Below are 27191 nucleotides of genomic sequence, written 5' to 3' on the forward strand. Positions count from 1 at the left end.
CATAGGCGCTATCCACTCGCCATAAGCCAGGGCTCTCAACCTCAACCGGCCGTCTCAATCTCATCGTGTTCGATACGCGTGTGTTTTTGTCGTTGGCCAGTTTTAACAAACCCAGCACAATGTACGTTTAAAATCTATTTAAATTAATCGAATCATTAGTTTTTACTATACATAACGTTAAATAAATTCCACCTCGACGCAAGTCTTTAAACGACATTATAAGACAATTATTGTTAGCGCAAGGTGCTAGGTTAGCAAGGTTCACTGATCTTTATATTCGATATATGTGAATACTTCTCCAGGGCCCAAGAGGACAGCTCATCGATCTTCACCGCCGTCACATACAAAGAACTGGACTACTACTTTGAGGTGGGTTCATGAGGATGAAATTGTTAAAATAGCAACGTTTAACATTGTGACATTATCATTGAATAATAATCCTAACTAGATTATGCATTTCCTGCTGAAATTGCGGTGAGTGCTGTAGTAGCCTACAACGTGAGGTTGAAAATATTTTTTAATAAAGCCACATAGGCCTAGATTAAGACATAAAGAAACGTTAAATGGCTTAATCAACTGAAGGGATTTGAACAGAAGTTAAAAAGTCTAAATGGAGTAAACAATGTAAACACGCAATTAAAACAATTAAAGCGACCACTGAATGAAAAGCGCAGAGCCTTTCTAAAAATGTTTTTTTTTTAATGAATTGAACTGAAAAATCTGAAACGTCAAATGTATTGCCCTGCAATGTGTGTGTGTGTGTGTGTGTGTGTGTGTGTGTGTGTGTGTGTGTGTGTGTGTGTGTGTGTGTGTGTGTGTGTGTGTGTGTGTGTGTGTGTGTGTGTGTGTGTGTGTGTGTGTGTGTGTCACACACACACACACACACACACACGTTCTGACGTCAACGTAAATCAACGTAAATCAATGAGTGCAACTGAAAACTATGCCGGTTTGAAACTAAAACTGTGATTCTGAAAAAAGTATAAATGCTATCGAAGTTTCGTTCGGATAGTATTGAAGATACAAATGTATAGATTTCTTTAATGGTTTGAGTTACGATGTCCTAAGTAATTTAAGTGTCGGAATGGGCAGATGGCTTCAATGGGACCAACTGTAGAATATGACGGTTTGAAACTAAAACTGTGATTCTGAAGAAAGTTTAAATGATATCGAAAGCCCATTTAGATATTATTGAAGATACGAAGATAAGAAGTGTGTAGATTTGTTAACGAAGATAAGCGGTTTAGTTACTGTGGTAGAAATTAACCTTACATTCTATGTTAAACTATGATTATTATTAGGCCTACATATCATATATATACTTTAATGGTGGAAAAGAGCTGATCACCTTTAGCCTATGTGTTATGTGCCATGTGGCACCAGTGAGTGAGTCCAGTCCATTCCCATCTGATGTGTCACACCAGTGAGTGGGTCCAGTCTATTCCCATTTGATGTACTCTCTGAAGACAATGCTTACATTCTTACGTGTGCATCATCTCTGTTTGTATGAGGATAATATATGTTCTAGGGTCACAGTAGCCGCGTTTACATGGACACATCTGTTCCGCATAGATTTCTATGCGGAACAGAAAATGATCATGTATACGCCTCATTCGGAATACAATTATCTGTTCGGCATAGATTCTATGCCGAATAGAAGAGGTGGTGTAGTCCGTTTTAATCGCCATGTATACACTTATTCCGAATAGATTGGGGTTTAATTTAGAGCAGCCGCAGTAGTTCGCAATTGGTCCACTGATTTCCGTCGGTACTTTTAAGCACACCGAACTTGACCGCTGTCAAGGAAAGTGGATTTATTGCCTGATTCACGTCTTTGTTAGCACTCCGTAAAAGTAGTCCGGTAAGCGTGTCCGGTTGCTAAGCGACGGGACATGGGTGTTTATTAATGATGTGTTCGCGTATCGTAGTGTCCCCGCGCGTCCGGGATAATTGTAAATGAGTAGGCTACTATTAGTACTTTTGCAGGCTGAACGTTAAAATACTTCTTAAAGGCCCACTATGCAACTTTTTTAGCCAAAATTACATTAAGTATGCAGGTTGAGAGTTATGCTGATGGTTCTGCATCCATTTCTGGGTCGATTGGTGGGTGTGTCATTTTCCCATGTGGCCTCTACAGTGAAAAAGCGCATATGCAACTTGATGTGTTCGGACCGAGCGCTTCCGGATGTGACGCGGCGGAAGTATCCTCGAAAATGTAGTCAGATTGTAGTTTTGAAAATGCTTTACGTGTGTGTGTGTGTGTGTGTGTGTGTGTGTGTGTGTGTGTGTGTGTGTGTGTGTGTGTGTGTGTGTGTGTGTCACACACACACACACACACACACACACACGTTCTGACGTCAACGTAAATCAACGTAAATCAATGAGTGCAACTGAAAACTATGCCGGTTTGAAACTAAAACTGTGATTCTGAAAAAAGTATAAATGCTATCGAAGTTTCGTTCGGATAGTATTGAAGATACAAATGTATAGATTTCTTTAATGGTTTGAGTTACGATGTCCTAAGTAATTTAAGTGTCGGAATGGGCAGATGGCTTCAATGGGACCAACTGTAGAATATGACGGTTTGAAACTAAAACTGTGATTCTGAAGAAAGTTTAAATGATATCGAAAGCCCATTTAGATATTATTGAAGATACGAAGATAAGAAGTGTGTAGATTTGTTAACGAAGATAAGCGGTTTAGTTACTGTGGTAGAAATTAACCTTACATTCTATGTTAAACTATGATTATTATTAGGCCTACATATCATATATATACTTTAATGGTGGAAAAGAGCTGATCACCTTTAGCCTATGTGTTATGTGCCATGTGGCACCAGTGAGTGAGTCCAGTCCATTCCCATCTGATGTGTCACACCAGTGAGTGGGTCCAGTCTATTCCCATTTGATGTACTCTCTGAAGACAATGCTTACATTCTTACGTGTGCATCATCTCTGTTTGTATGAGGATAATATATGTTCTAGGGTCACAGTAGCCGCGTTTACATGGACACATCTGTTCCGCATAGATTTCTATGCGGAACAGAAAATGATCATGTATACGCCTCATTCGGAATACAATTATCTGTTCGGCATAGATTCTATGCCGAATAGAAGAGGTGGTGTAGTCCGTTTTAATCGCCATGTATACACTTATTCCGAATAGATTGGGGTTTAATTTAGAGCAGCCGCAGTAGCTCGCAATTGGTCCACTGATTTCCGACGGTACTTTTAAGCACACCGAACTTGACCGCTGTCAAGGAAAGTGGATTTATTGCCTGATTCACGTCTTTGTTAGCACTCCGTAAAAGTAGTCCGGTAAGCGTGTCCGGTTGCTAAGCGACGGGACATGGGTGTTTATTAATGATGTGTTCGCGTATCGTAGTGTCCCCGCGCGTCCGGGATAATTGTAAATGAGTAGGCTACTATTAGTACTTTTGCAGGCTGAACGTTAAAATACTTCTTAAAGGCCCACTATGCAACTTTTTTAGCCAAAATTACATTAAGTATGCAGGTTGAGAGTTATGCTGATGGTTCTGCATCCATTTCTGGGTCGATTGGTGGGTGTGTCATTTTCCCATGTGGCCTCTACAGTGAAAAAGCGCATATGCAACTTGATGTGTTCGGACCGAGCGCTTCCGGATGTGACGCGGCGGAAGTATCCTCGAAAATGTAGTCAGATTGTAGTTTTGAAAATGCTTTACGGCACAGACACACACCCAAACATGGCACCGGCTAGATATAAACAGCCAGTTGCGAGGCAATTTGGCTTGATTTACCTTAATATAACAGGCTAGGAGTCATTGCGATGGTTCCATTATACATTTTTGTTCGATTATTCGTTGTTTCAACTCCCCCTTGCGCATCTTGGCGGAGAAAATGAATATGTTTCTGCCGGCGACCCGCCGCCCACTCCCGCAGGAGTCTCGGGTCTCGCGAAGTAATGAATTGCTTTGCGGCACAGACCCCCAAACACGGAACCGGCTCGATATAAACACAAGTAACTAAGGGATTGTTACATTCATCATAGATCAGCCGACTAAAAAGAGACAGAGAAACCCAATGTCGGAGGAACAGAAGAAGAGAAAGGGGAGACTGACCGACAGAGAGGCCAGACACGAGTAAACGTTGGGCAAGCTTTTCAGGAATAGCGTGAACTGAAAGAAAAAGAAGACTTCAAATCAGACTCCGACTTGGCCGTGTTGCTTTTGAAATTGAAAGTACCCTTGGGTGAACTTTGTCCTCGTGGTATTCTTGATGTTGATAGTCTCTGTCCAAATGTGTTTGCTCAACCATTTTGTTGTGAGCCCTGTATGTTTGTAGCTTGCTTGGTTGCAGCCATATAAACACCTTTGTTTCCATTGGTGTTTTGCTGTTTGTCTGCTGTTCGTCTGTCTCGTCCCCCAGATACAGACTGAATCCCCGAATCCAGGTTCTTGTTTATTTAGATTATTATGTTGGCCAACACTCTCACACTGATTGTTCTGTTCAACCTAAAATAAAACAATTATAATCTAGGATATAAATTCTCCCCGTCAACTATAAAAAGGATGGCTTTATGTTTATTGCAATACAAATACACCATTTTAAAAATGTATAACCTTGCCTACACTTTATGAACATATACTTCGGACATGGCTCCACGCATTCGCCGGCTTCTTTGAAAACAAATGCACATGGCTCGCGTAGAAGTGCATGGGGAAGGGTCGTCAACGAGTTGTTACGACAGTGTTGTAAAATATCTACTACGAAGCTGTAGGGGGCGCTGTGTAGAGAAATGTGCGTGCCAAAACCAAGAAAACAGCGAAGAATTTCCCGAAGTTGCATAGTGGGCCTTTAACTTAGAGAGACCACTCTCTCCCACCAGTCTTGGCTGCGGACTCGCTTCCAAATTCCTCTTGTTTGCGACAGAGCTGGGGGTAGATATAAAGATCTGAGAGAAATGTACGTAGCTGCGCTGTCCTCCTCCTTCTTAATTGAAGGAACAGGCAGAGAAAAGCACTCTTCTCTGCCCACTCTTCTCTGCCTCTTTCATTAAAATCAAATTTAAAATCCCCGATAGTGATAAGACATCCATTTTGTCGCCGCCGGTCCAGAGATGTGTCAGGTGTGCGCGAGAGACATAACGGACACTTTTGTTACTGCCATGTATACAGTACATTCGGATCACATTTTAGGAACAGATCTATGCCGCATAGAAATCTATGCGGATCAGGGGCCGTATTCACAAAGCATTTTATCTTACCGCTAGGAGTGCTCCTAACTCGCGCTAAAACATTTTACGTAGGAGTTTTTTCTTAAAAGTTATTCACAAAGCCGCTGAGACCTACTCTTACTAAGGATAAATCAAAAAGAGTGAACTAAGAGTGACGCGCCGTTGCTATGGAATACGTCAATTCTCGTGCACGAGTTTAGAAGCGGTCAGTTCGGTGATTGGTTGTTCAGACGAGCCCACTGAATCACCGAAAAACAAGGAAATAGCCTAGGCTAGAAATGAAATCCTATTAAGTAGTTATAGTGCAGTTAGCAGAATACACGCATGATGACAATTTTGTGCAGACCACGATAATGACGTTGTAGCCTGCACGTTCAAGAGAGAGAGAAAGCAAACAATAAAAATACGTAAAATCTAAAAGAAAATAAATGTTACGAACTACCCAAGTGTTGACTGATTTGTGCCAAGGTGTTTACCTAAAATGTGTTTTCAAAGTGATCCCTAAATGCCAGTCCACTCGGTTCCACACGGCCAAATTCCTTGTAATGTTGATCGCCATCATCATCATCATCATCATCATGGTCTGGCTGTGGAATGTTCCTCCGCTTGCAAAGGTTGTGTAGAATGGCACATACAGTGATTACTGTGCTTGCCCTCTCTGGGGTGAGGCGTATTTCGCCGTGAGGACATGAAACCGACGTTTCATCTGCCCAATTCCTCTCTCCACAACATTTCGTGTATGTTTGTGTGCTCGCAAAGAGCCAATACGATGTGTTTTACGCATAGGACTAAGCGTAATCTGCGTAATCACTTACATGTTACACTTTAACTGTGCTCCCGGTTGTGGATTAAGGTAGGGTGTCTAGAGCCACGTCTTGCATGGATAGTCACTGTCACCCAGCAAGTGACACCCAACTCCTACATCTCAAAAAGCTGCCTCAGACCGCTCACCATTAAAATGCGCGAATCATGGGTAGCTGAAGATCCAGGCCACTTTGCAACAACATCCAGTAGGCTATGTTAAAATGTGCATCAAAAACAACCTGCGTGTTGATGGAATGCACTTTCTTCCTATTGACGAACACGTCCTCGTCTTTTGATGGCGCAATTATTTTTATTTTTTATAAGTTATATATATTTTTTTATAACTTATAATTTTTATAACATTTTATTTCGGGACTAATCGGATTATTCCTGTTAGTCGGGGATGTTATTGCATCGCGCATTAACTCCACAATAAGTTGAATACCCTAACATTTCGTCTCGCAGGCATTTTAAGATTCTTTGTGAATAGGTCTTACTGAGTTAGGAGTCCTCTTGAGGACTTTTAAGCTCTCCTAGACTTTGGTGCTACTTTTAGTCCTAAAATACTTTGTGAATTGCTCTTAGTGAAAAAAGTTAGGAGTCCTAAATTTAAGAGTGACACGCCCATTATTTTTAGGAGTTACTCCTAAATTCGCCAGTTAGGACCTACTTTTAGCCCTAAGATCCTTTGTGAATACGGCCCCTGGTCTCTCCGATTCCTATATGCTTATAGCTAGTTGAAGTGAATTAGATAAGTTGTTATTATTAATGCCACCACATTACGTCTTAAACAGTTGAAGTACCAGAGGAAATGGGAGAACGGCTCCGCCATCCTCCCATTGACTCCCATGTTAAATTGTTTTGGAAAAAGCTGAATATTATGGCAGCCATCATGTCGCTAAAGAGCTGAACGTTTTAATAGTTGAATGGTTTCTGTAGCTGAAAGTATGGCGTAGGAGTTGGAGACCAAAAAACGGGCGGAAGAAGAATAAGAAAAACTAGAAATGCATTTCCTGCAGAAAAATGAAAAAAAAAACGCATTTGAATGCTGACGGCTGAATGAAAAGCGCAAAGCATTGGTGAAAATGAAGAAATGTAAAATGAATTGAACAGAAGAATCTGAAAGTAGTAGCTGAAATAATAGTAGTAGTAGCTGCAGTAGTAGTAGTAGTAGTTGCTGAAGTAGTAGAAGTAGTAGTAGCTGAAGTAGTAGTAGTAGCTGCAGTAGTAGTAGTAGTAGTAGTTGCTGAAGTAGTAGTAGTAGTTGCTGAAGTAGTAGTAGTTGCTGAAGTAGTAGTAGTAGCTGAAGTAGTAGAAGCTGGAGTAGTAGTTGTAGCTAAAGTAGTAGAAGATGGAGTAGTAGTAGTAGCTGAGGTAGTAGCTTAAGTAGTAGGGCTGTCACTTTTTCCAAAAATGAAATTCGAACGAATTTCGAATGTCCATAATTAATTCGAATACATACAAAAGTCTTGATTTTTTATGTTGCTCTTTTTATTTCTTGTGGAAATCACGTACACCTACTTAATTCATAACAGCACAGGATAAAACACATCTTTGATAACACATTTGTAAACACAACAAGAGGAAGCTCCGACACACAAGTGCGGCTGTCTTTTACACATTAACAATAACTGCTCGGAGCGCGATATGCGGAGCGCATGTCGTCCATGGCACACACAGCCTATATAAACGAACAATCTGTGAGGCCGACCTCCAACACGGCATGCTGCTCTTTTTATTCCTTACGGAAAGAAAATGAGACTTTCACATGCCTCTGAATTCATATAGGCTAACATAGGAGTTGAAAAAAACAAACTCAAATAGAACATTTTTAAATAAAGAAAGGAGTGCGCCGATTTTAGCTAGAACAAGGCAGCATGGCCCGATTTAATTTCTTAGATTATTGGCCAGAAAAACAAGTCTGTCGACTTGGTCTGGATCGAGTGCAGCTCTCTTTTTATTTTCAATATTTCCTGCTGAGGAGAACACGCGCTCGGAGCACACAGACGTTCCTGGCACACACAGGTACTTACGCGCCAACTTTGAAAGCTGTGGGTACCTGTGACACCCTGTATCTCTCCACCAACTGAGCGGGTTTTTATCTGCGGAGAGAGTCTCCTTCAAGTAGTCTTGCAGCTCTCGTTACCATTGCAGCTGCTTCTGTCAGCCGTGCTGTATAAGTCCCCAAACAGGCTGCCCATCGCGCCCAGCGCAGCAGCGGACTTTTCTCCCTGTCGTGTGCGATCCGTGTCGGTCTCTGAAGTAGTAGTTGCTGAAGTAGTAGGCAGTAGCTGAAGTAGTAGGTGATAGCTGAAGTAGTAGTAGTAGCTGAAGTAGTAGGTAGTAGCTGAAGTAGTAGGTCATAGCTGAAGTAGTAGGTAGTAGCTGAAGTAGTAGTAGCATCTGAAGTGGTAGGTAGTTTCTGAGGTAGTAGAAGTAGCTGAAGTAGTAGTGGTGGTAATTGCTGAAGTAGTAGTAGTAGCTGAAATAGTAGAAGCTGGAGCAGTAGTAGTAGCTAAAGTAGTAGAAGCTGGAGTAGTAGTAGCTGAAGTTGTAGTAGTAGTAGCTTAAGTAGTAGTAGCTGAAGTAGTTGTAGTATTAGCTGAAGTAGAAGGTAATAGCTATGGTTGGGCATGATTAATCGACGATCGACTAATTGATCGTTAAGAATTTCGTCGATTGCGTACATTTTTCATTGATTAAACTGATGCAGTGTGCAATTAAACATTTTACCACACAGGGGCAATATTTAAATTTGCGGCTCCTCCCCCGCAATAAACATCCCGCTTTGAACGGTGAACTCTTTACACCACCAGCTATAAAAAGCTATAAAAACTACAAAATGACTATTAATGCAGGCTATGTGGAAAATGCGCCGACTTAGGCTCAGCCTGGCTTCTTCTCTTCCGCTACGTAGCTAAGATGGCTGCCGTTGAGTACGAAAAGTGTACATCGCCACTAGAGCTGTCCCAAACGATTATTTTTCAAACGACTAATCTAACGACTAATTTTACGATTAATCGGACGATTATTTTTTCAGTTACCGATTATTTCACGTTATAAATATAGCATAAGTCCACATGATTGTTGTTGTTATGCTATTTGATAACACAGTTTACTACTACTACTGCCACCTCAGAGGCTCAACTTCAAAAAGGATTTATGTAATTTAAATTGCCAACTTGTAGTGTGTGTTTACTACTTAGAACTGGTTGATAGATCATGGAATTTCGACAGTCAACAGCTAGACTAGAACTACATTTGATTTGATTTGATTATTTTAATGACCACACAGCCAGGCTGGTGGAATTTGTTGTCAGCTTGATACAGGTTCCAACTTACAAAACATATAACACGGATATACATACAGAAATACACACTACACAATACATAAGGGCCATGCTTAATCCTTAACGTTCCGAGTTCAGAAAGTTTATTGCAGTTGGGATGAAACAGTTTTTTAACCGGGTTGTTCTGGAGGCAATTGTCCTGTAACGCCTCCCAGAAGACAGTAGCTGGAAGGCATAGTGTGCAGGGTGAGTGGGGTCGGAGATGATTTTCCGTGCTCTGCGTAGTGTCCGTTTGTGGTAGAGTGAATCAAGGGATGGAAGGGGTGTGCCAATAATTTTGGATGCTCTATTTAGTTTCGTTGTAGTTTCTTCCGGGAGAGTGAGTCTAGACTGCCGAACCAGACTGTGATGGAGAAGGTGAGGATGCTTTCTACGATGGCTGTGTAGAAGTGGAGCAGAAGATGGGACCTTACCCTGAACTTCTTGAGCTGACGGAGATGGAAAAGTCTTTGCTGGGCTTTTTTGTAGATGTGGTCTGCGTTTATTTTCCATTTGAGGTTATTGCTGATGTGGGTTCCAAGGAGTTTGAATGTGTCAGTGATGGAGGTGGATTCACCTTTAATGAGCACAGGAGTTTTGGGGGATGGTTGGCGTCTTGGGTCGATGATGAGTTCCGTTGTTTTTGATGAGTTGAGTATGAGATCATGGTCTGTACTAGGGATGCAAATTATGGAGTAATTCATTAATCGATAGTTGTTTCATCTTATCGATCGATGATCGATTAATTGATAAGCGGCAATTCTTCTGAGAAGCTGAATTTCCTTCTGAATGTGACACATTTAGGTGGTAATTCAACAAAGTCGTTTAGTTGTTGTACTTTAAAATACTTCCACATATTGTGCATTTGGCGTCTTTGTCGTCATTAACCAACTTAAAGTGGCTCCATACTGCACCCCGTTTTGCCCTCTTCATCTCAATTCCTAGTACGCGTACTACGTACTCGCGAACTTGGAAGGTCGTACTTGGCAAGTCCGGACTTCAAGTAAACACTTCCGAGGACGGGAGTACGCACCTGCAATTGGAACAGCAGCGGACTCGATGACGATACAAGCTCAGCTCGTCTGTTAACTGTGCTACGGCCTCATGTAGGCATATAACTACTGAACAATATAAACAAATTATATAAAACAAAACACCAGCTTCTTTAGGCTATATTAATATTTTGAATGATATAAATGAAAAGTTATGCATATTCACACGGCAAGCCAGCTGTACCCTACATATAAACAATCAGTGGCTTGAAAAAAAGATTTTATGAGATTGCCGTTTCTCAATTTTAATACATAGCCTAGCCTATTATTATATTATTGGAGAGTAGGCTATTAAAATAAGAATTACGAACGAACAAGGATAGAATAGAAACACACACACGATCAGATGGATCCGACCGGGAATTCCGTTGCGATGGGTTTCCTCCATCAGCGACTTATACAATATAAACAAATACCCCTCTTTCATTTTAAAATAATAGTATGTAAATATGTTGAATAGGCCTCGATCTTTGTTATACTTTTAAAATGTTCCTATATAGCCTATTTTATAGCTTACACACTGATATTTTAAAACAGAAATGCATCCTGGGATATTTAACGGTCCCAAGTCCACACAAGTCACCATCGATGCAGGCTCGATATTTCGGCCAAATTAAGAACGCATCAAGAACACTTCCGGGTTTTACGACAGTACTTCGCCTAATGCGTACTTTGAATTGGAACAGTACTTGGGCTACGACTGATGACATTTCACAAGAACGCAAGCACACAAGTACAGAAAAGAACGTGAATTGAGAAACGGCCATTGCGTCAGTATCCCGCTTTTCGTTTGTCTTGTCCTGCTTTGCTTGTGTTCCCGCTTGTGTTCCCGCGTGTGCGTCAAGTACGTCTGGCGTCAAGTGCGCCCTCACGTGGACGGGTGGGGAATTACGGGTTAAAAACGCGATTAATTGCAAGTAATTTATTAGAATCGAGTAATCTCTTATCGACAATTAATCGATAATCGATTAATTGTTTGCATCCCTAGTCTGTACACCAGGTCACTGCTTGGTTGATCTGTGCACGGTATTCTGTTTCTTGGTTGTTGGTGATGAGTCCTATTTCCCACAGACCAAGGACCAATGTGTGGTGGGGGGGGGGCAGCACGGCGACGCGGCCATCAGTGAGTGTGCATGTAACTCCGCGTTTACATGTGGACACATCTGATTCGCATAGATGTGGAAGAACAGCTCAATCGGAATAGAAAAGTATCATATATATACGCCTCAATCGGTTCGGAATAAAATTCTATGCGGAATAGAATAGGTGGTGTAGTCCGCTATAAATACTTATTCCGATTAGTTTGGGGTTTAACTTGGAGCAGCTGCAGTAGTTCGCAATTGGTCCACTCCGTCTGTACTTTAAAGCACACGAACTTTACCGCTGTCAAGGAAATTTGATTTATTGCCTGATTCAAATCTTTGTTAATATCACTCCGTAGTAGTTACAGTAGTCCGGTAACTTATCAACCCCAGCGTGTCCGGTTGCTAAGCAACAGGTGACATCGGTGGGTTCATGTGTTAGCATCGTCGCTCTCGCTCCGTGTGTGTGTGTGTGTGTGTGTGTGTGTGTGTGTGTGTGTGTGTGTGTGTGTGTGTGTGTGTGTGTGTGTGTGTGTGTGTGTGTGTGTGTGTGTGTGTGTGAGACAGGGAGAACGAGTGCTATGCAGAGATGAATGGACGGAACGATTTTTAGATTTCCAAATCGCGCTATTAAAAAAATAAATAAAAATAATAATAATAATAATAATAAAAACAAAAAAGACAGAATCAATTCGTGGCGCTCGATGTTGATTCTGTGGCGCCGCGCCACACAATGGTCTATGTATGGGAAACACTGGGTTGAGTCGTCCGCGTACTTGTACAGGTTGACAGAGCTGTGGTGGGATGTGAGCGTGTTTGTGTAAAGGGAGAATAGCCAGGGTGAGAGAACACAGTTGGGGGGGGGGGGGGGGGGGGGGGGTATGGAGCGATTGTTGACGGGAGGGGGGGGGTATGGAGCGATTGCTGACGGGGGGGGGGGGGGGGTATGGAACGATTGTTGACGGGGGGGGGGGGTGTATGGAGCGATTGTTGACGGGGACGGGGGGTAAGACGTGGCTGATAAGTAATTTTATTTTATTATTATTTTATTTTTTTATTTTTCATGGGCCCCCCCTCTGCCTTGGGCCCCCCCACAACTGTCCCCCTTGTCCCCGCAGTCCGTCGGCCCTGGGTGTGCCTGTACTGAGGAAGAGAGGGGAGGATGTGGTATTTTTGATCTTCACCTTTTGTTGCCTGTTCCGGAGAAAGCTTTGAATCCAGTGACAGATGCATGGGTCGATGTTCATGTCCAGTAATGTATTGAATAGTTTGGCCGGGTTTATTGTGTTGAATGCAGAGCTGAAATCCATGAACAGGATGCGGGCATATGTGTTGGCAAACCTCCCATAGAAAGTGTTAAAGGGGCCCTATTATGCCCTTTTTTACTGTTCATTATTTAATTTGTTTGACCTCATAGAATTGATTTACAAAAATAAAGGGTTGTCTAGCACATTATTTTTTCTCATACTTTATGAGTATTACAACTAGGGATGGGCACGAGTAGTAAATACCAAACTCGAGTGATCGAAAGAATTCCTCGAGGATCAATCGAGTACTCGTTTAATCAAATCTATTTTTAGAATGCAACGCATCTGCAGCAGGAATAGGCCTAATGATGAACGGCAATATTACCAACCAAACATGTAATGCTTATTCGCCATCAAAACAGTCAGAGTTATCAGAGTATTCATTATTTATTTTTGCAAACGTTCAAAACACATTTTCCTTACAAAAAGAAATATTCGTCTCACAATTTAAATCACGTCGAACCAAGGCCTGTAACGTTTTTAAAAAAACAAAAACGAAACAAGTAGCCTGACCATTGAAAATATTTTTTATCTGCAAATAAAACGGCAGCAAATGGACTATGGAAATATTCAGCGTTGTGATCTTCTCTACCCGGCCGGGATTACAGCTGCGTCTTGCGGCGGTGAAAATAGCCGACACAATTGGTTGCTGCGGGTCTGCTTTCCCGAACTCACCGTTGTGTTTCAGGAGCATATGTTGCCGCATAGTACTTGTAGTACTCTGGTAGCTCCATTTCGCTTGGCATATTTTACATTTCACCTTATGATCTCCTATTTCTTTCAAGCATTTAAATTCTTCGCTGCGCTTTGCTTTAACCGCCATCTCTCAACTTTTTGAATTCTGGCGTGCCTGCACACGGCACGGCACGCGCCACACAGAAATTTGATACATTTCATTTGCTTTGTGCCCACAGCATGCGTTAGTGGCGCCGCACAGAAAATTGATACACTTGCTTCAGAAAACTTTGTTTATGTGTGTATATGCAAACTCGAGTTTGCCTGTCCACCAACCAAGTTCATTTGTAACGAGGAGTACTCGAGTAATCGATTCCTCACGCCCATCCCTAATTACAACCCCTATGTGAAACACCCTGTTGCTTAGAATTTTTAGGCATTTAGAATCTTGGTGCTGACCGGGTGCTGACGTCTCTTCAGGCACTCTGTCACTCTGTCTATGGCTTCAGTGCTACCTTACCAATTTGAGCCTGAGTTGGACCCCGAAAGCGATAATGGAGCAGATCACGCTAATGACGAGCGCGATTTTAGTCGTAGAATGGACCAGGACATTTCACAGTGGTAAGTTTTTGTTTATGCTATTATACACACACGCGATTTATTATGTATTTAGCGTAGCTTTTCAGACTTAGCTTGCGGCTAGTAGACTACTCGTACTCTTCAAGGGTCCGTAACAATTTTTTTATGTCCCGAAATGGCATATTGTTGACTACTTTTGTCCATCAAAATACACCGTTATAACATATAACATCTCTACTCCCTAGGTGCAACTGTGGGAATTGTGCCACTATGCCCAACGAAGTGAAGAACGTCTGCTGTAGAGTAATCCCAAAGGTAAAACTGATGAGCTTTAGGCTAAGCTACAGTTTGTTAAGAACGATGTCATGTAATCTATCTATCATCTAGGGAGGATGTATATATATATATATATATATATATATATATATATATCCTCAGAAGATGAGTAGCCTACCACTATCATCACAAAACCTTATAATTAACTTCTAGTAAACTATATTGCATGTTTAGATCATCTCTACCATATAGCAACAGTAATATCAGTCCACTTGTAATGGAAAACGAGTAATCTCATCATTCTCACCTGTTTGCTGTAGTTCCAGCCAACTGTACCATGTTTGTTATGTGAATTCATTAGTGATAACATTTTTTGTAAATAAAAATCCTACTCGAATAGATATTGCTTCAGCAATACCAGTTACGAGAAATCTCACCTGTTCACTGTTGTCTCAGCCATGTGTTTACAATAGCAATCATTGTTATGTAGAACTAATCAGTGATTTAAAAAAAATGTTCAATAAAAGTATGACTGGAAAACAGATGTTGCTTCCTGAATCTGTATTGTCCTATGCAGTCATGTTGTACTGAATGAGCCAAGTGCCAGAATCAATAACCTGCATGACACAACCTGCATGACACAACATGCACACAAACACATACAGTCTACAAAATATCTACAAGTATGATTATGGACCTGTGAGGCACACAACAGATGAAGAGTAAGTCATTTTGGCTGTAAGCTCCCACTAAACAAAACCAAAGCAATATTATACTATTAATATTATTATGTGATTTGAATCAATTTACCATTAAAAGAAAAACAAACTATAAGGCCGCGATCTACGGGGCCTTACCGTGCACCCTCACCTCCTAACGAAGCCAACTATTTTTTTATGTTGAGCATGGTCAGACCATTCAAAAAGAGTTGGTTTCGTTTGGAGGTTGGGGCTGCACAGTAAGGCCCAGTATAGGCCCAGCCTATAAGAGGTTATTGTTGAAAACAGTTTAACAGAAAGTTCCGCTCCTTGTCCCTTAGGTTTAAGGCAACTTGCCTATCGCAGCTTTGTAAGCTGGTGTTGGGGATATTTAGGACATAGTTGTCGGGTCGTCATCCCGTCATGTGTGGTGCAGCGGATATGGCAGCAGTTCCCATCTGGTGACTTCGTAGGCTTCAGACCACCTCTTGATTGAAGCGGGAGACGTGACGGGCAACCAGCTCAGCCTTGGGAGTGTGTGTATATTCTGCTGAAAGGTCTGGAGGGATGGGGATAGTCTTCATTTTCTCTTCAAATGATGTTGGGTCCTCAAAAACCTCCATGAGCAGCCTCATGAGGTCATGTACATAGTCTGGAAGATATAGCATTAACATACTAATGAATGTAGCCATAACAATCTGTAAACTGATCTGTGTGTGTGTTTAAAGATTATATTTTACAAACTTACTGAATGTTGGATCTGTTTTCACGGCCTTCACAACACCTTCCCCACTCTTCGCCTGCCCTGCAGAAGTCGTAGCTTGCTCCTGTGATGCATTTTCATTGTGGTGCATTGATGCTAGATACAACTTATGGTAAAAAAAAAAGCACCACCATTAAACAACAGAGTGTGCCTGACAATCATTCCAATCAATGGCTTTCACAATTACGAGATGGTGTAAATTATTACCTGCACAACATTCCCATGAAGGGAAAAAACACATTCTTTGGAGCAAAACGCAGTATCAGACTGTGGAATGACTTGAGGAGTCACTCTCCTCCTCTTCCTCCAACTCAAGCCGTGGTCTCTTGCTAGGTCACCAGCCAGGGCCCTTTATTGGTGTTGAAGTCAGCAGTGAGTGTGGCAAAAGAGAGGTTGTTCCGAAGTCTGTACTGACAGGAGACACCTGTGTCTGCATGGCTACAAATAACAGAAACAAATCGTATTAGAAACTGGAAAATAATAATTTAGCAGTTTTTTCCTTGGTAATGGGGTAACACCGCAGAGTAAACCTTGGTTACCCATCACAAATGCAAGAAGCCATTTGCAAATATAAACCATATCCTATTTGGTTATGAAGTTATTTAGCCGTTGCTTTTATCGAATTGTTAGTAGAAAGTAAGTATGTGATACATGAATGTATCTATAGCCCATATTCTAGCAACATCAGCAAGGGTGAATCTTCAAATAGATTACTGGACTGCAGATTCTAGGTAAACCAAAAAAAAAAAACACATCCGAATACACAGGAAAAAGATGCTCACCAAGTTTCGTATGGATTGCATACTAAGTCACTAAAAACTCTTAGTGGCTACATACCGTTGCTTCTTACGTGTGCCTTTAGCGATCCCATGGACAACTGTGTGCCGCCTGATGTCGACTTCAACCGTGCACTTTGTATTCCCACAGAATGCATTCCCACCGGCGAGTTTGTTTGGGTTCCCGTCGATATAATCTGAGGCGTGTCAGTCTGGCATCCGACGTGTTGAAAGGGGTGATTATGGGCACTGCAGTCCTGCTAAAATTATCACACATAAATCACGACGAAAAATGATTTTACACAGTACAAGCTAACTGTATTTTACATACAGTTTAGAATTGTAGTTTGAGATCCTGCAAAAGGTTTGTGGAAGATTAACCAGCCTCGCAACAAGACTAGCAGCTAGCTACAGAATGAATTATTTTATGGTAGGAAATGGTAGGGTTAATTACCCCAACTTATATTACACACAACACAGACACTTTTGTTATTATCAGTATAGGTTTACTTACATGTTGAGAGTCATCTTCACGCAGGTTGCTGAAGCAGCCATCCGTGAAGTGGAGGCGACACAGAAAAAGGCTCGGTAAAGTTGGTGGAATAGGGTTAAAAATGAAATCTAGCCAACGGCTACGTGAAGGCTCTGCCTTTGGCAAACCATACAAGGGAGAGGTCCCTTCACAACCAAGAAAACACCTTCTAGCCATTATTATATATATATAATATATAAATAGTATTATGTCTTTCTGTCCATCTACTTCTCTACTCAAACACTTGTTTTACGATTATTGAAGATACAAATATGTAGTTTTGTTAAATGGTTTGAACAAAGGTAAACGGTTGAAAATGTATTTAGTTACGTCTTAAAGTGGAAATGAAGCAATGAGAACTGACCATTTTTTGGTTGCTTTTTCATTTTTGAGAATTCATGGATTTTCATTAAACCTGAAATTCAAGTACTTTCACTGGAAAATTAAATGTTGATAACGACTTTCTCAACTAGGGCGCGGCCATGTTTTAAAAATGCAGGCGCTACGTCATCAGAATGGTTAGCGCTTTCAAATAAACATGTCAAATCTTGGAAGAAGAACAGGGGGGTCATTTTGTATTGCCCCTGGATGTTCAAACAAATATTATCAGGTACAAGAGAGTGGTAAAATAGTTAATTGCCATGTCATTCCTGTCAAGAAGCCTAAACTGCTCCAAAGATGGTTAGCTGCATTGAAACGCCTCAGCCCCCGAATGGGATGAGGGCAGAGAGTATGTAGCGACCACTTTATAGAGGCTGATTGCATTGAAGAGGGAGCTTTTGCTGTCCCACCAATCGGCTGAAGCCAGATGCTGTGCCAACAATTTTTAATTTTAGTGGCTATAGTGCTGGAGACACGGACAGACCTGTCAAATCGGACCCGGGCCATGCTCATATGCGCAGAGAAAGAGTGCAGAAACGCGCTTGCCAGGCAGAGGAACGAGAGGTAAACTTAGCTTCTAGTACTAGAGAAACAGAGAAATTAGTACACTCACTGTTCGAAGATTGTCTTGTTTGCAGACTCGCTCCATGATCTTGATCATTTCTAATCCATCGCCAAAATAATCCATTGATTTCGGAAATAATCCATTTGCAAACACCGTCGGTTGCACTATTTTCGCATATTCATGTGCACACCCAAATGGCACGACAATTACATTTATCATGAAATGAACGAACTGTAAGACAGCGTGGTAGCCCAGCTGCTGCACCCGTGTAGGCTACTACTTTTCATAGCTGTAAACAACATCCTGTGGACGGGCAGAGCCGGGAGATGTCAGTTATTATCACCTCAAGGAGCCGCGTTTACATGGACACATCTGTTCCGCATAGATTTCTATGCGGAACAGAAAATGATCATGTATACGCCTCATTCGGAATACAATTATCTGTTCGGCATAGAATCTATGCCGAATAGAAGAGGTGGTGTAGTCCGTTTTAATCGCCATGTATACACTTATTCCGAATAGATTGGGGTTTTACTTAGAGCAACCGCAGTTGTTTGCAATTGGTCCACTGAGCTCCGTCGGTACTTTTAAGCACACCGAACTTCACCGCTGTCAAGGAAAGTGGATTTATTGCCTGATTCACGTCTTTGTTATCACTCCGTAAAAGTAGTCCGGTAAGCGTGTCCGGTTGCTAAGCGACGGGACATGGGTGTTTATTAATGACGTGTTTGCGTATCGTAGTGTCCGCGTGCGTCCGAGATAACTGTAAATGAGTAGGCTACTACTTGTACTTTTGCAGGCTGAACGTTAAAATACTTCTTAACTTAGAGAGATGGCAGCTGCAGTAGTTCGCAATTGGACCTTCGAGGATTCCTGGTCACTAAATACCCGTAAGGCCACTCTCTCCCACCAGTCTTGGCTGCGGACTCGCATCCAAATTCCTCATGTTTGCGGCGGAGCTTAGGGTTAATATATAATAATACGTTGCTGCGCTGTCCTCCTCCTTCTTAATTGAAGCAGCAGGCAGAGAAAAGCTCTCTCCTGCTGTGCTTTCATTAAAATCAAATTTAAAATCCCCGATAGTGATAAGACATCCATTATGTCGCCGCCGGTCCAGAGTTGTGTCAGGTGTGCGCGAGAGACATAACGGACACTTTTGTTACTGCCATGTATACAGTACATTCGGAACACATTTTAGGAACAGATCTATGCCGAATAGAAATCTATGCGGATCAGATGTGCCATGTAAACGCGGCTAGTGAGGCTATGAGCCGCTATGTATACAACAACGAATGTTACCAACCATTCCCGTGACGTCATCGTATTCTGAAAACAGAGATGGCGGCGCACAGGCTGAAAACATTATAATTTATGCAACTTGTTTGTGCTTTATTCTGAATGATGGTTCATATTTCCGACTTTATTTGTATTTATGGTATATTGAAATATTTAACTAGTGCTATAGACATCTGTTTATTTGATTGCTTCCTTTCCACTTTAAAGGCCCGCTCTGCAGGATCGGCCATTCACTGTTTTCTTGGTTTACGCACGCACTTCTCTACACAGCGTCCCCTACAGCTTCGTAGTAGATATTTTACAACACTGTCGTAACAACTCGTTGACGACCCTTCCCCATGCACTTCTACGCTAGCCATGTGCATTTGTTTTCAAAGAAGCCGGCGAATGCGTGGAGCCATGTCCGAAGTAGATGTTCATAAAGGTTATACATTTTTAAAATGGTGTATTTGTATTGCAATTAGGGCCCGCCCGATTCATCGGCCTGCCGATTTAATCGGCCGATTATAGCCTTTTTGAAAATAATCGACATCTGCCAAAAAGACGCAGATTACAACCGATTATTTATTTATTTATTTTAAATGTTATTGCGCTTAGTATCCTGCAGATTGCGCTCCTACTCGCCTAGCTAACTAACAACTTTAGCTGGAGTAAAAAAGAGGAGATTGAATTTTACCGTACAACATGAAAGCACGCTCGCTCAGGCAGCTGCGCGCTCACCTCACCAATGTAAACAAGACGCGTTGTTTGAGCATGTTGTGCCTGTTTTTCTTTAGGTCCCAGGCCATGTTAATTTGTTATACTGTAGACTCTAACGGTGAGACCATACTGCTCAGCACGCACGTGTTAGTCACTGCTCACGAGCGCAGCACATTGGGAGTTAGTTATTTATTTTACATTTTATATTACACTAATTTTTGACTGTAAATGTATTCTAAAACACTCAAAGGTACTGCATTCAATTCACATATTTGTCAAAAGTGTTTAAAGTATATTTAAGGTATCAAAAACTATGTTTTATATGCTTTTTTTTTTTTTTTTTTTAATCGGCCGATTAAATCGTAATCGTAATTTTTCTCTGAAAATAATCGGCATCGGCATCGGCACTCAAAAATCAATATCGGTCGGGCCCTAATTGCATTGAACATAAATCCATCCTTTTTTATAGTTGACGGGGAGAATTTATATCCTAGATAATAGGGCTGGCCCGAATGCCATTTTTCAGGCTTCGAATACTCTTCGAATATTCGAATACTCGTTCCAGAAAAACACACCATCAAAAACAACATTAATAATCCCTATATACTCCCTGGAACCGATTTTGACAGTATCTGCATATTTTGTTGACGATTTAATAGCTTTTGAACGTTAATTAGTAGGCCTAAGTAAGTTGGAGTTACCTAGTTTTTCCCTGTGGAAGCGAACAGCTGTTGTTCCGTACATTGGCGTCAGTTTGGTTTGAAATGTGCTGGGGACAGAGACGCATTCGGAAGTGCATTTTTAGAAGTGCTGGGTACAATGAGGATGCACTCCTTTTTCTCTCTTTAGTGCCGGTAATGAAAGTTTCTGAAAGACGGCATTACCATGTAGCTAATTACTAAGGAATAAAATGTATACAAAATCTGTCTGGCACGTTTTATGAAGAAAACGTTTTCAAAAAGCATCGGACATATTACCCACTATGTTCTGCTCCATGTATCCAATGTTGACAACGTGACATGATATGGCTAAGCTAACAACATAAACAAGAGGAGCTAGGAAAGGAATTTAACTGCGTGTTTAAGTTCAGAAGGGCCAAGGTGTGGCTACACACAGCATTACAAAAATCGTCAAGATTGAAAAAGAAAAAAATATTTGTTGCACAGCTGAACGCTGTAGCCTATCACATCAGGATCTGGCTGTTCTCAATTCACAACACGCATTCCATCAAAACTAGCCTACATCTATGGAGTCAGTTTCCTGCCATAATTCAAACCTGAAAAAAAAAGTTTCAAAGGCTTGTAAGTCTGGGTTTGAAAACTCAACACCTTGTAAAAAAGGTTCTGCAACACTGAACAAAGAGATTATAACCTGAAAAAAACTAAAACTAAAATACATCTGTAAACATGATTTTGTGTTCTATTTTATCTTCTTCATCATTTTCACCAACACATTTTCAAAGTTCAAACAATTTCACCAGCGCATTTGCAGAGTTTCAAATCTGGCACTGTTCTAACGGTGTATTTCATTGTTGCCCGGTTTTGAAACCTTGTAAATGGGATTCTGCAAACAGGTGTTCATACATTGAGAAATAAGTTTTGAAAGGTTGAATATTTAGTTTTAAAAACTTGTAAAGGTGTACGTTTACGACATTGCAACGTATTTTTTCAGAACTGACTTTTCAGAGATTTGACCACACAGGCGCAAGCTTTGAGTCACGTGAATATTGGCAGTGTTCTGACGCCACTCGTTTTGAAACTCCTGACAGTCGAATCTGAAAAAAAAAAAAACGTTCCTGGGGGCGGGACCATTTAGCTCTAAACCTATTGGTTGCTCTCGGCTGACGTACATTCCAATCACATGTGCCGTTCACCGGGCTGTGCGTGATTGACAGTGCTCTGCCGATGACACGAATAACAAGCGACTTTCACGGTTGATTTTATTTCCATTTTCTTTTTTTTCTTTCTTTTTTAAACTTTGACGCGACATTCGCGTGATGACAGCCACTCGGCGTTCAACAGCCTGGCCACTGAGTGACATGTGTAACGTAACAGCCAATCAGCGTTCAACCGGCCAACTCAGTGCAGTGCAGTCCGGGGTGAACTGCAGCATGGAGGAGAAAGTGATTGTTACCGTTTGCGACTCCCGTAGCACTTTATGATAGTATATACCAATATAATATAGACCCCAAAAAATACCCTTTTTTTAAAAAAGGGTCCTATGTTCCCCAGTCTCATACAAAGAGGGGAACATAGGACCCGGGGAACATAGGACCTGGGGAACATAGACACGCTCCCATTGCTTCCCACTGAAGGGGCTTAAATTCGACCGGCGACATTCTATATATTATCCTGCTTATTACACGGCTACTTGCCAAAACGAAAAAATTACTTCACATGGTGTGGCTTGTTACAATTTATTTGTTACCATCATTCGTAGTGTTGATCAGCAGAGAAATAGTCTGCCGAAGACGTTGACGTCGCTTAGCAACCGAAGACGCTGGGGTTGAAAAGTTACCGGACCTCTTGAGGAGTGATACCAAAGACGTCATTATAGGCAAAAGATCCTTTGTTTTCCTTGACAGCGGTCAATTTATGTCTAGCTATCACAAGCTAACGAAGTTGTGAAGAGCCCATGCAAGTGAACGGAGCGTTCCACGGCATTGAGAAGACCCGTGTAATAATCCATAATAATTAAACTCGATATTTTTTTTATTTTATTTTTTTTAAGTGGTGGGTACAAAATGATTCATGACGAAATCTGGTGGGGACGCGTCCCCGGCGTAATCGACGCATATGGTTCCGTACCAAATCAGCTGTCCTCTGCCATCTCAGCCCTTATTATATACATTATATTGACCGGGTATTCGCAAGACGCTCACGCTCTGCAGCAAGCCAGACAAAGTTGATTGGCGCGGCGCTGTACAGCGAACGTAAACAAACAACTAAGCTAAGGTTAGCATTTCACTAAGCATTTATTTTCCTCCCGAGATCCCGCTAATGTTGTTATAAAGTAAAGGGAAACAAGATATCTATTCTTCCTCCACCTCTCTCGCTTCTCTGCTTGGTGACGAAAGATGGCAAAAATAATATTTGTTTGACCGGTTGCCATGGTTATCTCTGTGTGGTTAATTTGCAGTTTGTAGTGTTAATTAGCGATTTTGTCAGCTTACTGGTGCATTAAACTGTAATCAGACAATGCGGTTATATGCAATAGACCCTAGAGCAGTCATACTCAAGTAGTGAAAAAAAAAAAAAAAAAATCGTGCTGGGCGCTCTTATTTTGAAACCGCGCGCCGCAATCTCAATACGAGGCTGGGGGTTGCAACGATAAACAGAGAGCACTCCAGCCCACAGACCGCTCCAGCCCTCCCAAACTCGAGGCAGACAGTCCATCTCAGCAGCAGTCAAGTAAGCACGTAATTTACACAAGGGACATGTTTTAGACAAGTTTTGATTTACGGTTCCTTTAAGGTTCCTTAAGGATTGCGCGTGTTGCAAGGGGATTCTCCGCCAGAACAGTAGGGGGAGCAACGAACGAATCTGTGGGCGTGGAAGTGGAAATCGCTGGCTTGTTTATATTTATAATGATCATAATTCGTTCTTGTGTTTTCTTCTTCTCCTTCTTCAAAATTCTTCATTCGCTTCTGTCACAGCCTTTTAAAAATGGCGCTATTATGCTGTAAAACCGGAAATGTGAGACTCCTGAAAGGATGTGGTTAGCTGGCCAATCACAGTCTTTGCGAGCTGCGTAGGGCCATAGTGTTTTAGTCGCATAGTCAGGAATTTTGGCCGACGCACTTAAGCACGTAAGGGGGGATATTTTACCGCGCAAGGGGGGGTTATGTATCTTACGTGCTTACGCGTTACGTCTAAAACAGAGCATATATCGGCCTCAGTCACACGTATACCGACCGGCCCCTTGAGTCACTGAAAATAATTTTTGTGGCCCCTCATCATTTCTACTTGAGTACCCCTGCCCTAGAGTATCTGTGGTATAAAGGCTCGGACGAATTTTGAATTATAAATATGTACTTTATGTTGAAAGTATAGACTGTCGCGATTCCCATTCAAACGGATGGCGCAGTGATTATTCTTCAAAACGAGGGCTGGTAAATTGTGAAGAATTAATTAAACTGTAATCAGACAATGCTGTTATATGCTTAGATATGTACACTTTATGGTGAAAGAATAGACCGTCGTGATTCCCATTGAAACGAATGATTACGGTGATTATTCTTCAAAATGAGAGCTGGTAAATTGTGAAAAATGAATTTTACTTTGATCAGACAACGCGGTTATAGCTATATAACCTAGAGTATCTGTGGTATAAAGGCTGGGACGAATTTTGAATTATAAATACGTACAATCAATAATGTTAGCTCTCTGGCTCATAGCTCAGCGGACTAGAATACCTCCCGTTGCCAAGTCGTAGCTACGGTCCGTCCTATTTATGTGAATAACTTTATATTTGGATTGTAAAACGCATGAAAATATAAATGAATGTTCTGAATTTCTTTTCCTTGGCAAGTGACCATGGTATAAGCGGAATTATGCCCTTCGAGGTGTCAAAAACATGTTAGATCGATAGTAATTAAATGGGACTACTTTTTGAGGGAGATGAACTCAAACAGAGTATACATTTATTAAGCATACAATACGAATAAGAAAAAGCATAATTATTAAAGTATTTGAATTGTTTTAGAATGTTAGCAAGCAAGAAGTAGAATGAATGGGATAATCAGTCTTATTAAAAAGGTTTGTGCAACCGACCGCACAACAAGACATGATTGCGGCTCTTGACGCTCTCGTCTCTTTCTGCCAACAACATGCGCGTAGAGCGGGGAGTGACGTAGAGTGACGTAGACTGATAATCCCTCTATTGATTCTCATTTACCCCAGAAGGCATTGCATGACGTCACGTTGGGGAGACACGGACCAAAGCCGCATTGAGACCCTTGAGAGTAGAGAGTAGAGTGTTCAGCAGATTATACAGATATAGCAGGCTTTTTTAAAGCCTGCTGATGTCATCGTGTGTAAGAAACTACCCAATAATTTGCATTGTAGTGGAGGAGACCAGAGATGGAATGTGGAGTCAAAAACATATTTGTCAAACATTATTTGTTCCACCATTTCAATCATTTATTTTTAGATGTGAATCTAAAATATGAAGACTGTGAAGTCTGAAAATGCATTTGTTAAATGTTGAATAATTTAGGGTATTTTTATTGGGGGGGGGACAATTCATGTTTTTCAGAAATAAGGGGGGGTAATCATCATGACGTCCTCTGATATTTCAGGCCGTCACTAGTTTGAAGGTGAGGATGGATTGCCTGGCCCTGCCCGTGCTATATGATATCAGCAGTGATGTCTATCCTCACACCGGTCACCTCGCTGGAGATGCCTACAGGAAGCCATGGATCAGAGGTATTGGCTATTGTATGCCTGAAACTTGACAAAATCCAATGTTAAATGTGAAGTTGTTTTCACACCCTGTAAAATTCTGTGTGCACGAGATGGCGCCCAGTGTGATGTACTTCCACATCCTCTGTAGGAAGTGTTATCTCAACCTGCAAGCTGTCGGTGAATGTATGTATACTGGATGACCCAAGAAGAAAGGAACAGCCAGTTCATCTGCCTTTGGAAAGGTAACATTTCTATTCATTCATTTACTCTTTTTCTTCACTTATTTGGCATATTTTAAGGAGTCGAGTAGTTAGGGTGGAGTGTTTTCGTACTACAGGTTAAGGAATAAAGGAGAGCTGATAGATGTGGTACCAAGTTCAGATCAAAACTCCCAGCAAGGTTTTGACCAGGACGCGTTAGCAAGACTCTTACAGGACTCAAACTGTTTCACACCAAGGCAAGAACGCTTTTACAAGAGCACAACTGACCTCATGTCAGTCACATATAACAACAAGGGTGAGTGGTTTGAGATTCAGTATACCTAATTATTCCTGCATTATCATTTGAATTCTTCTGATTTATATTCTGAAACGTCATGAATGTATTAGATTGCCAAATGTGTTATTAATAATGCTATAGTACTGAGTATAAGAACAAATAGATTTGATGTGAAAATAAAAACGTATTATCCATACTCCAGATCTCCTGCTAGAAGAGGTCCTGGGGCCTCTCGCTGTCTTGAAGAGTCACTTGCACACGCTGAAAGCCAAGCTATCAAGTCTGAGTAGGATTCAAGTATCAGACCCTCTCCTCAACACAAGCATACTCTCAGAGGATTTCATACTCAGGTGAAAGGGACAGGACTCTGCAGTTTGAGTGTATAGAAGTCATTTATTTTGAAGTTGATTTTTCTTGTCAGAATCCTGAATTTATGTTTAATGGCTTCACTATAGTTGTTCAAACAGTACATATTCTTCTTAAGAAATGTACTTTTTTGGAAATTCATATAATTACCAAAAGCCAGCACTCATGCACAGAAGCATTTCATTATGGATAACTAGTATTAGGACTAGTAAGTACGTACTGTTTCCGTCATAGTAGGCAATGTGAAAGTCAAGGTCAAGCAGTGTTTTTCGTTGTTCAAGTTCTGATTGTTGAGTGTCTCAACCTAATGGGCCTGTTTTGCAGGCATTGTGCACCTTATGAGATCCCTCCTTATGCAGACAATAAAGAATTTACAACCAGCTCACACGTACATGAAGAGTTCCACACAGAGGCTGTGCTCAATCATGCTGTAAGATATATTTGTAAGATATATACAACAATTATTTATTTATATATATATATATATATATATATATATATATATATATATACTACTATTTTCTACTCCCATTGTCTTTTTACTACAACCAATGATAATTCATCTAAATAAAAATAGCTGAATTGCAAAACATAAATTTCCACAAGCCTTTTCTTTCCGTTTTGTAGTCTCTACTATTACCAGTTGGTCTGGAAATACTCTACCTCTACAGAGAGAATTACTGCAGCTTGAGCATTGAACAGGTCCTGAAAGTTGCTCCCGAGCTCCTGGAGTATCAAGTCTCAACACTTAATGTGCTTCGTAAGGGTAATAAGGACCTTCTTAAACCCCAGATAAAAAACACACACAAAATGCATTACAATGGGGTGGAAAAATGAAAGCAAAGACATCAATTGATTGGACCATCAACTTCAACTAACTGTTTTCTTTCAGCT

The 27191-nt window shown here is 41.2% G+C and overlaps 1 protein-coding gene across 1 annotated transcript; it reads left to right on the forward strand.

Moving 5' to 3' along the window:
• LOC130384964 (uncharacterized) lies at positions 1-27002 on the forward strand. The gene is made up of 7 exons (XM_056593389.1): positions 1-121; positions 303-369; positions 25328-25454; positions 25582-25675; positions 25771-25949; positions 26134-26727; positions 26925-27002. Coding segments are annotated over exons 1-6 (621 nt in total). The 5' UTR covers positions 1-119; the 3' UTR covers positions 26286-26727; positions 26925-27002.
• The last annotated feature ends 189 nt before the right edge of the window (positions 27003-27191 follow it).

The sequence above is a fragment of the Gadus chalcogrammus genome, chromosome 6, assembly GCF_026213295.1.
Source record: "Gadus chalcogrammus isolate NIFS_2021 chromosome 6, NIFS_Gcha_1.0, whole genome shotgun sequence".
Taxonomy (NCBI): Eukaryota; Metazoa; Chordata; class Actinopteri; order Gadiformes; family Gadidae; genus Gadus; species Gadus chalcogrammus.

Coding starts and splice junctions, on each gene's coding strand:
- LOC130384964 (XM_056593389.1), top strand. Junction 370..25,327: donor AACTGGACTACTACTTTGAG/GTGGGTTCATGA, acceptor CTGATATTTCAG/GCCGTCACTAGTTTGAAGGT. Junction 25,455..25,581: donor CAGGAAGCCATGGATCAGAG/GTATTGGCTATT, acceptor CATCCTCTGTAG/GAAGTGTTATCTCAACCTGC.